The sequence below is a fragment of the Bombus pascuorum genome, chromosome 3, assembly GCF_905332965.1.
Source record: "Bombus pascuorum chromosome 3, iyBomPasc1.1, whole genome shotgun sequence".
NCBI lineage: Eukaryota > Metazoa > Arthropoda > Insecta > Hymenoptera > Apidae > Bombus > Bombus pascuorum.
The window spans coordinates 112501-129302 of NC_083490.1; the positions used below are offsets into that span (position 1 = coordinate 112501).

The 16802-nt window shown below is 46.7% G+C and overlaps 1 protein-coding gene across 2 annotated transcripts in view; it reads right to left on the bottom strand.

Annotated features, from left to right (window-relative positions):
* Positions 1 to 16802, bottom strand: part of LOC132905203 (neurogenic locus Notch protein) — a 185034-nt gene that overhangs the window by 4878 nt on the left and 163354 nt on the right. For both annotated transcript variants that reach the window (XM_060956247.1, XM_060956248.1), the window contains 6 exons: positions 5478 to 6021; positions 4614 to 5144; positions 4048 to 4280; positions 2035 to 3880; positions 135 to 1918; positions 1 to 8 (listed from right to left, as the gene is read on the bottom strand). The exon at positions 1 to 8 is cut by the window's left edge and continues 4878 nt beyond it. In XM_060956247.1, the coding sequence (XP_060812230.1) occupies positions 1 to 8; positions 135 to 1918; positions 2035 to 3880; positions 4048 to 4280; positions 4614 to 5144; positions 5478 to 6021 (4946 nt within the window). The remainder of the gene's footprint in view (positions 9 to 134; positions 1919 to 2034; positions 3881 to 4047; positions 4281 to 4613; positions 5145 to 5477; positions 6022 to 16802) is intronic.

Consider the following 16802-nt stretch of genomic DNA (forward strand, 5'->3'; position numbering starts at 1 on the left):
TGGCGAGCCTACGACACAGGATCGAATCATTGACAATTTGAATATCGCGTTGCATTTGTACGTGTAAAAATACATCGGGAACGAATACACTGAATATACAACTAAGAGGTTGAGGATGAAAGAAAATAGCTTACCCATGAGAGGTCCGTTTGGTATCACATTCACCATCTGTGGCGACCTGGGTACGTGCTCGTCCAGTAATCTAACGATGTCGTGATGTAATCTCTCGCTGGCCACGTCTCTCGGCAATCGATCCATGTGATCGGTTATCTCCCTGTTGGCGAAAGTATCGAGCAACGCTTTACACGCTTCGAAGCTGCCTTCCCTGGCGGCAAGGAACAACGGCGTTTCGTCCTTGTCGTCTTGCGCGTCCCTATTCGCGCCATGGACCAGAAGTATGTTGACAGCGTCCACGTTGTTAACAGCCGCAGCCCAGTGGAGCGCCGTTTTGCCACTGTTGTCGGCTGCGTTGATATCAGCGTCAGCGTTAATGAGATCTTCCACCATTCCCTCGGTGGCGAGACGAGCGGCCAGAATCAGTGGCGTGGTTCCATCGTGCATACGTGCGTTCAGATTCGTTGCTCTGTTCCTTAACAGTATTTGGAAGACTCCCATCGCATCGGCAGCGACGGCAGAATGAAGAGGCGTTCTACCGGTATTGTCCTGAGAGTTGGCGTCCGCGCCAGCGTCAAGAAGCCTCTTGGCCGCGTCAGCTCTGGCATACCTTGCCGCCAGATGGAGAGACGTTTCGCCACTTTTATCCGTGGTGGCGTTCAAATCTGCGCCCTGTGCAACTAGATCGGCAATCACGGCCGCCGTTCCGTCGCTCTCGTCCTCCTCTTCCCCGGTGTCTAGTCCTCCACCTCGTACAGCAGCGACCATCAACGGTGTCATGCCGCAAGGTCCTCTGGCGTCCACGTCTTGGCCATGTTCGAGACTAGGCGGTGTCAAGACTCCGGCGTCCGGTCTACGAATCTCCGCGGCGTCCAAATGCTGCTGAGTCCACATTCGAGGCTCCGTTTCCTCGTAATCCGTAATGGCGGTGTGATCGCTGGCGTATCCAGGTTCTATCGCCCTCATCCTCTTCGAAGGTGGTAAATCTGACTCGTCGTCCGACCATTGTTGCGCTCGTCCATTCCCTACATCAAGATCCATGCAATTCACCGACGGTTGTTTGTTCAAGTTTCTCATTTCTTGACCATCTGGTCCACGTCTTCTCGATCTACGACGCTGTCCGCTTCCACTGTTGGTGCGTAAAAATCCTTCTGGAAACCAGGTGACACCCACCGCTCGTTTCCTCTGCGCCGTGACCAGCACACCGATCAATAATCCTCCAAGCACCACGATCACGACACCGATGAAAACGTACTTGTAGTTGGTTGGAGCCTCCGGGTACTCTGGACCCTGTGGCCCCACGACTCCTCGGACTTGTTCGATCGGGAAGTTGCGAGATAAGGAGTGTTTGGACGCGGTGGCAGCCAGATATTCCGCCGCTTCGTTGGCTGATGGGAAACAAACTGCTCCTTGAGTAACGGTACATTTTCTGTTGTCGATCTCCAAATAGGCGATTACACCATTTTGCGTGTTGGTGTAGATGGTGGTCGGTCGACCAAAGAAGTTGGTGCGCAAACCGGCGTCTCTTTCTCTCTTCCAGGGATATATCATCTCATTGCCGAGTTCGTCTAGCTTTACCCTTAAAGTGGTTCTTAATTCGTGGCCGATGTCCCTGAGAAACGCGACCACGTTGGAGCGGAACGTCTGCATGTCCATCCTTACCACTACTGAAATCACACCTTCTGCCAATGACGGCGGTTCCCTGTCACAATCCAGACCGTCCCAATTACATTCCTCGTTGTTGCAGCCGTAATCGCAGTGCCCGTTGGCGTAGTGTTTGCGACAGTAAGCGTCATAGATAGGACTGTAGAAATGAGAAAGGGGATCGAACAAGATTATTATTAAGATTATTATTACGATTATTATTACGACAAGACAGATGTACGCGTACACGTATCTGAATGATATTGTAGTACTTACTTGCACGGTGCCAATTTCTTCTCGCAGTCCCTTCCATCGAACAAACACTGGGCATTGTTGCAAACCTCGTCGCAAACGTCGTTCATGAAAACGTCCCAACAGTTGATAGGAGCAGTGCAATTACGCCACGGATTAATACCCAAGGAACAATCATTTCCGTCGAAGTTGCAAGCGTATTTGTTACATTCCTCGTCACAATGGTGGTTACCAGACTTCTCCTCGCATCTGTTCTCAATGCATTTCTTTCTCTCCAATTCCAAATCAAGGTCATACGCGTTCATGGTTTTCGGGATGTTGGAGCTCGGACTGCCAAAGATACCTCCTCCGTAGTTAGGATCGTAAATTTCGCAGTTCTTACCGGTCCACTTGGGTGGGCAATCGCAAGCGTAATCGCCAAGAAGGTTTTTGCAAACGGCATTGGATTGTTGGCACGGATTACTGGCGCATTCGTCTCTGGCGTCTATCTCGCAGTGTGTTCCGGTCGTTCCAGGTGGACAATAACATCTGTATCCAACGTCCGTTTCGGCCACTCTGCAAGTACCGCCATTCAAGCAAGGCTCTCTGTCGCAATAGGAGCCGGCGAATTCGCAATTGTTTCCGTAATAGTCACTAGGGCAGAGACAAGTGTGTCCAGCTTGCTTCGCGGTGCAAACGCCTCCATTTTGACACGGCGAGCTGTCGCAGAAGTTCACTTTCACCTCGCAGTGGCGTCCCATGTAGCCAGGTTTGCAGTTGCAGTGATAGTTGTTGACTAATTGCACGCAATCCTGAGTCCCTGGCGAAGAACAAGGATTGGACAAGCACTCGTTAATATCACCCTCGCATCTAGGTCCCACGAAGCCCGGAGGACATTTGCACTCGAATCCGCCGACTTTGTCGGTACAGGTACCGTTGTTGTGGCACGTGCCGACAGCACAGTCGTCCACGTTCAGCTCGCATATGAAGCCTAAAGTACCAGGAGGACAGGAGCAACTGAAGTTACTGATCAGATCGTGACACGTGCCGCCGTTCTGGCAAGGATTAGGCCTGCAATCATCCACGTTAAGCTCGCAATTCTGCCCTTGGAAACCTTTCGTACACTGACACTGATAAGATCCGACGAGATCCTTGCAAGTAGCACCGTTTTGACACGGGGCGGAGTCACACTCGTTGACTTCTTCTTGACAATAAGAACCTGTGTATCCTTCTAGGCAGTGACAACGGTGGCTATTACCTATGTCCTCGCAAGTGCCGTTATTACACAGGTTTTTCTCCGGCACTCCTTTCCTTATAGCCGCGTCTTTGCAGGAAACCATCTCAACGTCACAGACTTTACCGGTCCAGCCAGGGGAACAATTACATTGGTACTTATTTTTGTGCTGGACGCAGGTAGCCTGGTTCTCGCAGGGATTATCCGCACACCAATCCACGTACTGATCGCATCTGGCTCCGGTATATCCGTAAGGGCAGTGGCAAGTGTAATACTGAACGTGGTCGTGACAGGTGGCTCCATTCAGACAGGGCAAACTGTCGCATTCGTTGATACGATACTGGCAGTTTGAACCGGTGTAGCCAGGTTTGCAGACACAGGTATAGTTGTTGATGCCGTCGATGCATTTACCGCCATTCATGCAGCTACTGTCGGTGCAATCTTCGTCGTTGGTTTGACAATTTATACCGGAGAATCCGAGTTGACATTGACAGGTGTACGAGTTTACGTATTCTTTGCAGATTGCACCGTTTTGACATGGTTGTGACAAACATTCGTCTACATCGATCTCGCAGTGTTTGCCACTGAAACCATCTACGCAGAGACAGGTATAGTCGCCGATACCGTCCAAGCAAGTGCCGCCATTCTGACAGGGAACTGGAAATGATAAATTCACATTGCTCGGATTAGATTGCTTGCGTCTGCTTGAACGATCAATATACATGGTATTATAAATATATACTTGTATATTACACATAGTATTATAAATATGTAATACTATAACCTATGTAACGATGTAATATAGGTTAATGCTTGATACTTACAGGAAGCGCAGTCATCGGTGTTAATGATACAATCCCGACCTTCGTAGCCCTTTGCACAAAGGCACTGGTACGAGCCATTGGTGTTTCTGCAGGTAGCACCGTTTCTGCATGGAGAGGTCATTACACACTCGTCGACGTCCTCGTCGCAGAGTCTGCCAGTGTAACCGACCGTGCAAGTGCAGGCGAAATCCAGGAAATTTGAGGATGGTGAACACTTGGCGCCATGAAGACATCTGTTATTCGAAAGCAAAGACAACGGGTGGTACGTTATAATGATAAGTGGATAATAGGATAATAGAATAATAGGATAATAGATTATAAAACTATTTTTTTCTTTTTTTTTTTTCAAATATACGCGTCTTGCCGTTTGGCCCTTTTTTTTTCATATTATTCCAAGGTTTCGTACTGTACTCCAATTTCAAAGGATAGTTTTGCCGAGAGAAACTCATGAAAATCGGCTACCTTTAGACAAGGAGGGCCTCCGTTATGCAAAGAAGAATCTCGTGTCGTTTGAAGAAAAGAAGGTGGGAAAAAAGTTTAGTGAAGCGTAACAGAGAAATTCGTACTTGTTAGGTGAACAAGGATCTAGCTTGTCCTCGCAGTTCCTCCCCGTGTGTGGCAATTCGCAAACGCATTTATAATCGTTGACAAGGTCGATGCAAGAACCGCCGTTCTGGCAAGGATTGTCCGCGCAATCGTCGATATTTGTCTCGCAATTAGTACCAGCGTATCCAGCTAGGCACTTGCAGCTGTATCCATTCAGATGGTCGTTGCAGGTGCCACCGTGTTGACAAGGATTCGAGCCGCATTCGTCGATGTCCGCCTCGCATCTCTTGCCACCATAACCGGGCAAACAGTGGCAGATAAACTGGTTGACACCGTCCTCGCAAGTGCCACCGTTCACGCAAGGATTGCTGGCGCATTCGTCCACGTCGCTTAAACATCTAGCGTCGTAGTAACCGCGAGGACAATCGCACCGGAAGCCATTTATCAAATCTATGCACCGTCCGCCGTTGGCGCAGGGATTGCTGGCGCACTCGTTGATATCCGTTTCACAGTGTTGACCGGTGAATCCCGGCTCGCACTCGCACGAGTATCTGAAAGAAAACGTACCGTGTCCACTGAGGATACGATTAACTCTTACCGTCCATCGTTTATATCGCTACAAATTCTGAAACGTCGCACAACGTCGACACGTTTCGCGAGGATAGATACTTTTAAACGATAATTCGCTGTAAAACGTGCATCGGCCATCGAAATTAAAAGTAGGGAAGTATTAACGCATCGCTAAAACAAAAGTTGCGAATGTCGTATTAAAGTTGCGGTTAAAATGGGCAAAACGTAGAATCGTGCGTTTCAAATTGATTTGATCGCGGTAAGCCGCCGACACCCGAAAAACGATCCCCATAACTAACGAACCATGGGCTCACCTATTGATCCCGTCGATACACTTGGCTCCGTTTCTACATGGATTGCTATAACATTCGTTCACGTTCACCTCGCAGTTTGTTCCAGAGGTGCCAGGTCTACAAATACATTGGTAACCATTAATACGGTCTTCGCACCTTCCTCCAAATTGGCAAGGATTGCTCTCGCACTCGTCGATCTGCGTCTGACACAGTTTGCCGGTGAATCCTGGGAAGCAATTGCAGCTGAAGCTGTTCTCGCCATCGATGCAAGTGCCGCTGTGGCAAGGATTGGATTGGCAGTCGTTGATGTTCGTTTCGCAGGATGCTCCAGTGAATCCTGGCGGGCAGTCGCACGTGTACTTGGCTATAGAATCCTGACAGATACCGCCGTTCTTGCACGGTGACGAGGCGCAGTCGTCTATATTGATTTGACAGTGAGAACCAGCAAATCCGTTGGCACAGTTGCATTTAAAGGAATTGATCAGGTCGGTGCAGACGCCTCTGTTCAGGCATGGCTTTGCCGCGCACTCGTCGATGTCGATCTCGCACTGGGTACCAGTGAAACCTGAAACAACGGTAAACGAAATTATTCTCCCGATACCAGCTAAATTAGATATAATATCTCTGTATAAGATACGAACTTTTATCAAATTTTTCCGTTACGAAGTGTATCGTCAGAGTATAAGGAAGGAGAGTGGAGGCGGATGGGCTTGTAAGCTGCGGGCTTACACGAATGGCTTGTACGAATATCGCGTCCAAATTGGATTTACGGTGTAATTAATTAATTTTTAAACAAATCGTTTGATTATTTCTCAAATGTTCGGGACTTTGAGTGCTGTCGCATAACCCTATCGCTTTCATCTTTGAGTATAATTGGAAGCAATATACATCATCCACGTATACGTGTACGACTTTTTCGTATGGAGCGCGACTCGCGAAATTACGAATATCGTGGAGCAGGCGAACCGAGTCGTAAGACAGACAGGATCAGCCTTTCGATTTTTCCTTCGATACATCTTCGATTGGACGCGGCAATCGAGAAGGGGCACCGAACCCGGATCAACCAGATAAACGTCCACCGCTAATTGCGTCTATGATCGATCGACTCTTTACGCTTTTTTCATCTTGCCTTCTTATCCGCCGTCTAACGCCGATGATGTCGATAATCGTGTCAATTATCGACAGTAATAACAACTGACCGACGATTAACAAAGTTTTAACAACGAATAATTCAGCCATCTCGTTCGATTTTCTTCGGCTTTAACGTCAACTTAGCTTTAACGCTGCTGCATCGAAGATTCTCTTTATTATATTTAAACCAACCGATTGGAATGAAGCGTCAGGTGAAAAAATACGACGACGCTGAAATACAAGCAGGAAAATGCAAAAGGTACGAAATCTTCTGATAATCTCGATACCTTTCTTGATATCTCTTCTCGATGATATCTTTTGATATCTTTTATAAAGAAAGTCTGTATAGTAAAAGAAAGAAAGTCGACGGCGTCTACTGTAATACAATTTCCGCTGATTTCAGACGCGATCCAAACGGTCTGGCCGCTTAATTGGCGCAGAATTCATTTAGAAGAATAAGCGAGGGAATTGAGTAACGAATCGCAAGCGCGACTATCGAGAAATTCTTTGGCCGTATACGGCTGACTAGCGATGACTTCTCAATGGGAGAAAGTTATCGTTCGAGATGCTTGGCCTTCCGCGTTACAAGGATTCGATCGAACAGAGCGCAAATGCTGCGTCAGACAAAACTGATCAGAATCGCTGCTGCGAACGAATCTATTTTCGCCATATATGCCAAGGAGGAGAAAGCTACTTGACGTTCTACGCAACGTTTTCAGTTTATTGAAAAACAAAAGGATATAAAAATTTGCCGCTGTTCGATGAATGGCCGTTAAAGATTGGCAAAGATTAGCAAGATTTCTGAAATACTCGTCTAATTCATAGTTAGATGTAAATTTATCATTTTGTGTCGTCAAAGTAAAGTAAAGTATGTATATACATATGTATACTCGTATTGTAGAAATTAAAAAAGGCTATATGATTATAGCACGTTGAATACGAACACGACGTTGTAAATTCCATCGGTCGTTCGCGGAAACGTCGCTGCCGTTTGTCAACCGGATGACGCACGGATTTTTATCGTATTCGCATTAATATTTCTCTGTCTGTTTTTCCATTCGGACAATGATGCGGCTAATTCAGCTGTGAACGCACGTACGCTGTACACACGGTGGCATATCCTCGTCGTTTCCTCTCGAATCTTTAGTACCAATACAAGTAGGCAACGAATTTACGCGCATCATGAATCATTAAGCAGCGTGCACTGATTTTTCTTCTTGGGTATCATACATTCTCGTATCGCGCTACGTTTGTTCGTTTTAATCTTGTTTCAAAGAACTCGTTACCATTAATACGATCGGCTTTTCTCCGTGATTTTTGCGCCCATGTTCCACCAGCTGTGGACAGTCTTGTAACGGAACGAGAATTTAAAGACTCGAAGAGAATAAACCGTTGAAAGTGAAAAGCGAGGAACGACGAAAGAATGCGAAGCGCGATGTGGTCCATCGTTCGCTTCTTCGTTCGTTCGTTCGTTCGTTCGTTCGTTCGTTCGTTCGTCCGTCTGCCTGGAAAGGGGAAAAGGCGTGCAACGATGATAGAATTGGTCGAATGCAATTTGGGTTTGGCGAGAAGCAGAGAAGGCGAGAATCGGATCCGCGCCGTTCGCGGTCGTTCGTGTCCGTGCTGGCAACTCCCACGTTTAGCCAGGCGTGTTCGGATAATTGTAATCTATTGCCTCGCCGCGTCGCGCCGTGCCGCGCCGCTGTTCTCGAACCAGCCTACGCGCATTGATAAACTATGCGAAACCCAACACACGGCTCGCGGATCCACTATCCACGATCCATCCTCTTCCAATCCTTTCGTTCGGCATCGAGAGCGGCTCTCGCCTCTCTTCGTCCTTCTCTTCCGTCCTTTTCCCTTCTGCATCTATATGCTTTTACGTTTAGCTTCGAACGAACGCTTAACGAACGCGAATACGAATCTACTACGAACACGAAAGCGTCTACCGTCTTAATAGCGTATAGTGGAACGCGAGCTCAGCGTTTTATCCTATTCGCTTAGATTTCGAATTCGCTTAGAATTAGAGGGAGCAAGAACTTTTGATAAACGGTCGCTTGTAAAATTATCGGCCATCGATCGGATACCTTTCTAAATGATAGATTTTACTTGGACTTGTCTAGAAGTAAAATGTTCGCTTTATAAACCGTAGCGAAAAAGGCAAATTGACCAACGATACGATGCAACGAATAATCTGCAGAATAAGATTTTCTCCGACAAATATGTCAGATGCGACGAACGAAGCTTTCGTTATTTCCAACTTGTTTCCCAAAACAATGAGGAGAAAACTGCTATTTTAAGCCGAATCAACCTAGTTACCCGAGTACATATTGCACGTCACGCGCTTGCTTTAGTCGCGCGTTCACCTACGTGACGGAGGATTCGCGCAACTGGATCTCGATGTCGTATACGTTATACGTAATATCGTCAACAGTCGTCTTCGATGGTGCGCGAATTCCACGTGGGACGTAATCGATGCGTGAGGTAACAAAGTGCATCGTGCACGTTATTAATCAACAACGGCCGCCACCACCCATCGAGCGTGCGTCCGCGTCCTACGCGAAACGCTTTTACCTTTTACCACCGTCGAATATCGCTACGAAATGGCTCGCGAATCCTTTTCCAACGAGCTATCGATGATTTTCTAATTTAAATGCGCGTTGCTTCGTTTCTCTGCTTCCTACGTACATGTATGTATGTATGTATGTATGTATGTATGTATTTGCAGACCGTGTTCCGAGTCACGCTGAATATGTATCGCTGTATCGAGCCTGGTATCGGTTGATTATGAGCATCGAGGAAGCGAACAAACAGCAGCTTCAAAGATGCCGCTTTGCATTCGGCTAATGGACTTGACGGTTATAACGTTAATGCGCATTGAAAGCCATTGTTATTGGCAACCCGTGATACGAGATGAAAACTCATCGATGCCTTGGATCGCACAACATTGAAGCGAGCGCGTTTCCACGATTATTACGTTACACAGGTATTTTGTAATCGTATCTTAGATTTTAGAATGTGAATTAACGAGAGTACGCTAAGAGACGATTTTTCAAACGATACAGTTGATATCGTAAAAATCAGCGACACTGGTATATTTGGCAGATGTAGAATGCGTAGGTGTTTTCGGAGAAAGAGAGAGAGAGAGAGAGAGAGAGAGACAGAGAGAGGAGAAAAGAAAAGGCAATTTGCTGTTGCTCGAGATATGGACTTGTACCTGCGATGCTGGCGAGATCGACGACGCCCATAAAACACATTACCGTGCGGTCGCGGAATCCTTTGAAGATCCTCGCCTCTTGTCGATTCGTACCGAGAGCAGACTGCAAGAGCAAAGTCATTCGGACGTTCGCGTTTGGGCGAATAATCAACAAAACGGTGGAAAGGTTGAAAACGCTGGTTTGCGACGAACGGCTGCCTTGGATGATGGCACGGCGACTTGGCTCGAGAACAAACCTGATCCATGTTTGGTTTAATTATGGAAGAGAGCCCGTGTCACGGAATCCACGCGTTAAAGAGAAATTCTTCTCTCGGTGCCAATCAACCTCGTTCCTTGCCTCGTTTGCGAAAATTCGCAAGAATTTTTCGCGTTTCTCCAAGATCGACGTACAAGCAGGAAATGTTCCGCCGAAGAATTTTAACGAGATAAATAACGTTTGAGAGGAAATAAAGGCAAGTCGACAGGAAAGATACGGGAATTTCGGACGCTCCGGCAATTTAACATCGCAGAATATAACGTTATTTTATGGAGAGAAAATCTAGGTTAGGCCTGAATTTTTTTCCATAGACGAAAAATCCATCGTTTTAGTATTTTTATCGTCGCGCGTCGAATAAAAAGAAATTTCGGCGAGTAGTCGCTCAACTCATTTCTATTACTTACAACGGAACGTGTACGAAGGTTTGTTTTCTCAAACGATCAAGCGCTGTGTTGCTGGTCGCGTTTCCCTTTCATCTCTCGAATTCTCGATCGACGTAACTCGAGCAGAAACCGTGTCTCTGCCAACGAAGGCAGCCGTAACGACGGTGGGTAGATGTAATAAGACGAGTGTTTCGAGTTTCGAGTTTCGAGTGATCAAAGTGGCTGACCTGGCAAGCATCTTCGGGTCGAAGGTTGAGTTGCACGGAAGAAAAGAAGCGAGAGACGGCGAGCACCTGCGAGAGGCCAGATGATTTTCGCGATTAACGGTCGCGACTGCAGCAGTCTCTCAGCTACCTGAACGAGAGAGAGAGAGAGAGAGAGAGAGAGAGAGAGGGAGGGAGGGAGGGAGGGAGGGAGGGAGGGGGGGAGAAGGAGAGCTGTCCGCTTCGATCGTCCTCGGCGATGACGTTAACGCGGGCGACGCGACGTAACGACGAGTCGCAGGGCAGGTGAATCGCCGCCGGTGACTGCGTTGTTATTCACCGAATCGAATGAAAAGAAGATCTCGTCGGATATCTCATCAAGGGAATGAGAGAAGAAGATGCGCGAGGATAGCTGTTTCCTCGTCGGAAGACTTGGTTAAGGTTAAGCGAACGGAACGTGCTGTAATAAATTTTCCTTCGAATCGCAATCTCGGATGGTGCTGCTGTGGTAATTGTTTTGGAATTCCTTTTTCGTTCGTACATATCTAAGAAATTTTGCGGAATAACTGTAGAGGAAACGGTGGAAAGCAAGCTCCGAGTACGCGCATCCTGTACGCGTTCGCGTTTTTCGTTTACTATTTGCCCGATGCCTGGCGCATCGGAACGCGACGCCGACGCGATGTACCACACGTAGAGTATCGCGGAGGAAAATGACGGCATTATCCGTACCTCTTTTTCTATGAAAACACGCCCTCCAGTCTGTCGTATATCCGGCAAAGTTAACCGTAAATCCTCTCCCCAACATTTTCCCTAAGAATCTCTGTTTCTCCTATTCTGACGCAAGCTTGCATCGTATGTACACGTGGGATCTAGACACGCCGATACGACCGACGTTGGCCGAGGCCGAGCTAACGGTCATATAAACAGCTAATTTCACGCAAGAGATCGACGACGAAAATCCGATGACTCGGACGTCTCTTCGAACCGCGCCTTTCCTCTCGCTTCTTTCTTTTTTTTTTTTTTTTTTTTTTTTTTTTTTTTTTTTTTTTCACCTTCGAAGAAAAATCTGCAGGAATCAGAAAACTCTGGTTCGGAAGAGTGTCAGTCAGACTTGCAGGAGAAGAGAAAGAAGGAGGAGAACGAGTACCCCACCCTGACGCGTACATCTCACGGATAACTGTAAATTCGTGGATAGGAGAAGGCGGGGCGGAATCAAGTATGATTCGCCGGAAGGGATAGAAAAAATCCGGAAACCCGACGCGCTCGTAAAGCTGATTGCGTTTCTGCCAACGTGGTTGAAATTCTCCGTTGAATTCTCGCTGTTGATTGGCTGCGACGCCTGCGACGCGACGCTATAGGATACGAAATGCTTTTCTTAGAACGGAACGGAACGGCGCGCTTCTCTCTGATCAGCGATCACTGCCGATTCCTGGCGGTCGTAATCGCGAAAACGATTATGGACGATGGCGAGAAGCGTCCTGGAGCTTACCCAAGGAGATTCCACTGTCGCAGTCGCGTTCGTCAGACGAATTGGGAATCGACGAGATATATTTATTAGGTTGTGTTTTATGGTTCGGTTACGGAGATATCGAGATGCAACGACTTGAACAGTTTTCATACGATAGATTTTACATGCTAATTTTCAAAGTTTCAAAGTATCGGACGAAAAAAAGGAAGAAACATAAACTAGGACAGACGTCTATCGTTACTGCTCGATATTACGTAGCCGATGAGAATGATCAATTATATTTGTTTCTTATCCGTTCTGCGCGCCGCGTCTTTAAACTTCCTGAAACTCTGAATAAGGTGGAGAACTAGTCGACGTAAAACGAAACCCGCGAAGCTATCTCGCGATTCCCAAGACGGAGGTTCGCCATCAAAGACGGGTTCCTTAGCTCGTGTTTTTTCCGCCGGCCGACTCGATTAATCGCTGGTAATTGGTCAACCCAGTTGCGTGACGGGAAAGGACGCGGCCGAAGAAAACTGCCCTCTCTGAATCGTGGTTTTTCCGGTTCGCGCTAGCCGCGGCACGCAACGGAAGACGCGAGAAACGCGTACGTTCGTTTCATAATGCGTGCAGCTTGCAAAATTTTGACGGCAATCGAATACACGACGGATATGTTCGGGTCGAACAGTATTTTCAATTTGTCTGATCTTATATTATATTTCGAAATGAAGATCGAACGGAAGAAATCTTCGAACGTATTCGTCGTGACTCGTTGGTTCGAGTAGCGAGGGACGCCTGGCGTGTCAGGCATATCGTTTGAAAAATTAATTTATAATGTTACATTACGCGCTGTTGCGCGACACCGACTACGCGACATTTAATTTAAGCCTGCAATTTCACGATTTACCATTGCTACGCAAACGATATAATCGACTTTGCCCGTTCGATTTACGGCTAGTTATGAACGAAATTCGAGACAATTTGCAATTTACCGAAAAAAAAGCGAAAACAGAGAAGAAATAAAGAAAAGAAAGCGGAAAATAAGAAAAAGGCGCGCGATGATCCAATTAGCGAAAGGACGTGTATGTGTGTGTGTGTGTGTGTGTGTGTGTGCGTATATGTGTCGTACGAGGATCGAGCAGAATCCTTTGACCAACGTCGAATTATCGATCACAAACGTTCAACGCGAGCGATCGCGAGCGATTCGGACGTCGAACAGGATATCGCGTGCGTGCGTGCGTAATATTCGTTAAAAATGTGCCGTCTCTCGCCAGGAGGTCGACGAGCCGGCTACCACGAACGCCCAACGGTCGAAAGAAACGAGAAGACCGACCTTTTTTCACCAAAGATCCAAAGAAAGAAGAAACCGACTACGATGAACGAGAAAATCGGAAGGCGTCTTCTTATCGAGGATTTATTGGCTTTGAGGAGAGTACGAAAAGAAAAGAAGAGAAACGAATGGACGAGTGAGAGGGAGAATGACTTTTGGTGAAACGACTGTATGTAGTCGTAGAGGTTTTACTGGCCGCTCCGACACCTTTACAGATCTATTTTCTTGAAAACCGAGAAAGATGGAAACGAATATATCTTCCCACAGACTCCATCGAAACGAAAAAGCCGCGTTCCCAACCGCCTAACCAATGCGACACAGGATGTTCACGCGATCTCTGGTAAATCGTAAATAAGAGCGACGATCGATTAGACGCGTAAAACAATAGAAATAATCGGCGTTGGATCGAGCGTTTTCGACGGAACGGTTTTAATTACCGCTCGTAATATCCCGTTTGTCTTCGCGTACGCGTGAAACTTGGTTACGCGTTTACCCGTTATAAATAGTACCGTGTACAGGGTGCGCCGTTAGAATTCGGACAGAATTCAATTTGTAGTTCCCACCATATTAGAATTCAGATGTTTGTGCTGATTGACTCTGAAGTTAGTTAAATATGTCAATAAGTCTTCTATAACCTCAAAATGACAGAACTCGTTAAGCAAAACCCGGAATACGATAGAAGAGCGGCGATTATAGAAAGTCTTCGCGCCGGGAGAACGCCGGTCGAAATTATAAAATTCTTTAGCTACCCAAGATCGACGGTAATTTAATTTTGTTGTGGGCAAAACCAAATTTCCAGCAAGTGTTCACGTTTTGAGCGTTGTCTCAAGTGAGGGCGACGTCATGCCTCCGCACTTCTTCCAAAAAGGCGAAAGAATCACAAAGGAGGTTTATTTGGAGGTCCTGAAGACAGTAATAAAGCCGTGGATGGAAATTACGGCTTCTGGAAGGCCGTATTTATTTCAACAAGATGGCGCACCTGCTCACACAAGTCATCTTGTTCAAAATTGGCTCTCTGACAATGTGGACATGTTTTGGTCGAAAGATTTCTGGCCTCCTAACAGTCCCGACCTAAACCCATTGGACTATTACGTGTGGGGCGTTATCGAGAGACAAACTAATAAATGCAGGCACCCCAACGTCAACTCCCTACGAGCTGCTATCGAGTCAGAATTCGCGACAATTAAACGCAACCAGTTGAAGTCAGCGTGCTCGCGCTTTAGAGCAAGAATAGAGCAGGTCATAGAGGCAGAGGGTGGTTACATAGAATAAAAGTTCTCAGCAAGGACCCTTTAAATGAGATATAACAACATTTTCATGTGTTTTTGTGTATTGACTTAAATAAACAACTTTCTGCACAAAACTTCTTTTGTCCGGATTCTAACGGCGCACCCTGTATTAATCGTGTGCATAATATACACACAGGCGCGTACAGTTCACCGAAACGTTTTGGCTGAGAAAAAAGAAAGCACAGGCGTACAAGGTGATTGCACAACGTCTATCCGTATTTCTCATGGATATAAGGGGCATAGCCTATGCTTTCGCCCGGTTCCACACTCCACACTCCCGGACACACGAAGGGGAGAGGAGAGCGTTCTCGCGGGCCGTTCCAACGGTTACACATATGCGAGAGATCTCCGCGAGTCGCGGCGGCCGCGCCACACCCAGGTCACAACACCGTCACTGCTCGAGTGTTCGATGCTCGATGCTCGATGCTCGGTGCTCGATGCTCGGTGCTCGGTGCTCGGTGCTCGGTGCTCGGTGCTCGGTGCGCAACGCGCGGTGCACGGTGTTCAGGCGTTTTTCACCGTCGCCGGCTCCTGATACGCTATCTCCGCTGGCTGCTCGCGCCCACCACCATCTTGTCGGTCCTGGGAAGCTGCACGAGTTCGCTTCTCTCCGAGTCGTTCGCCTTTTAGTCGCTCGAATTAACCGATTGTACGGCTTTTCAGCGGCCGAATTTTTTTTTAATTTAGCGTGTTTTTACAAGACGCGGTTTTTCGATCGTATACGATCCCCAATGAGTTGTTCCTGTTTATTTGGCAAAGAAATTATCGATACGTACAATTTCATATCTCTGGCTCCGTTTTTCGGTAGAAAAGTGTTTCGAAACGCGTGATAAAAGAATTTTAAATAAAGAGGAAAGTTTCGTTTTCTATCTGTTTTCTTACATTGATTCGATTTTGACCTGCCTGTCACGATATCGCAAGCTTTTAATCGTGTTTGAAGATTCGGTCGAACCTGATGATTTCTTGTATATCTGCTGTCATAAATCTACGTTAGAAATTGTTATCGAAAGCGAAATAATAGCTTTCATCCGTTTCCAAATAAATGTCGCGTAAGATGGATAATAAATCGCGGTGTCTACTGTTTATCATTTGGGAAATTTCGAAAAGGGCAACCGACCGATAGGAAAGAATCGTGTGGAAGCAATTGAACGCGGCGCGGTATCCGAGCAAACGAAGGATTTCCACGAGGAATCGGCTTTCCTGGGATAATACGCGTAGTTTCATAGTCTGACGACTGATTTACCGCCTCGACTTCTTGGTAATTGTTCGGGGCGTGGCAGACCCGCGTGTGTTACCCGCACCGCGGCCATCTCCCACGCGCGAATGCCGTCGACTTATCGATAGTACATCTATGGCGTATTGGACGCGCAGTCGCCGGGGATCCCGACAAAATGCCCGCTTCGTTTCGATAAACAGGGAGTCACGCTCGCGGCCCCACGAATCACGCTGAGCCACGAAATAAGAAGGCGCCGCGAGAGCATAGGAAATATTTAGCTGTATCGCGGAAAAGAGTGCACCAGACAGTGGGAAAAGTTTGAGAGTGCGATCTCACGAGCAATCTCGGCGAATTCTGGAATGAGTTGGTCGTCGTGGGAGGTTGCGACCTTTCCGATTGTCACTAGTCGCTCTATAGAGATTTCTAGACCGCAGAAGATGGATGGAAGTTTTTCTTTTTGTTTTAGCGCGATGCTAATTCGTCTGATCGTTCTATAAGCGACTACTTTTGCCACCGTTTCTATCTCTACATAATTGCTTAATTATCATCGCTTATACTCGCAATGTTTTATACTAATTTCTGCCAATCTGCCAATAATTTATATCCCTTTTGCGTATATAAATTTCTAACGATTTGTGTAATTTAAAATGTTGTCAAACTTTAACAATTCTATTCATCTAATAGAAAATCAATAAATTTCAATCGACGCGCAATCGACGCGAAATCAACGTTTCAATGTGTTTGTTTGTCGATAAATAATTTCGCGAAATAAATTTACAAAAACTGTAGAGTTCAATGCGAGATCGCCAAAGTTCAAGTACGAAACAGCGAGTTTGAATCGGAGAGGTGGGAGAGCCGAAAGTGTATATGTTTTTCG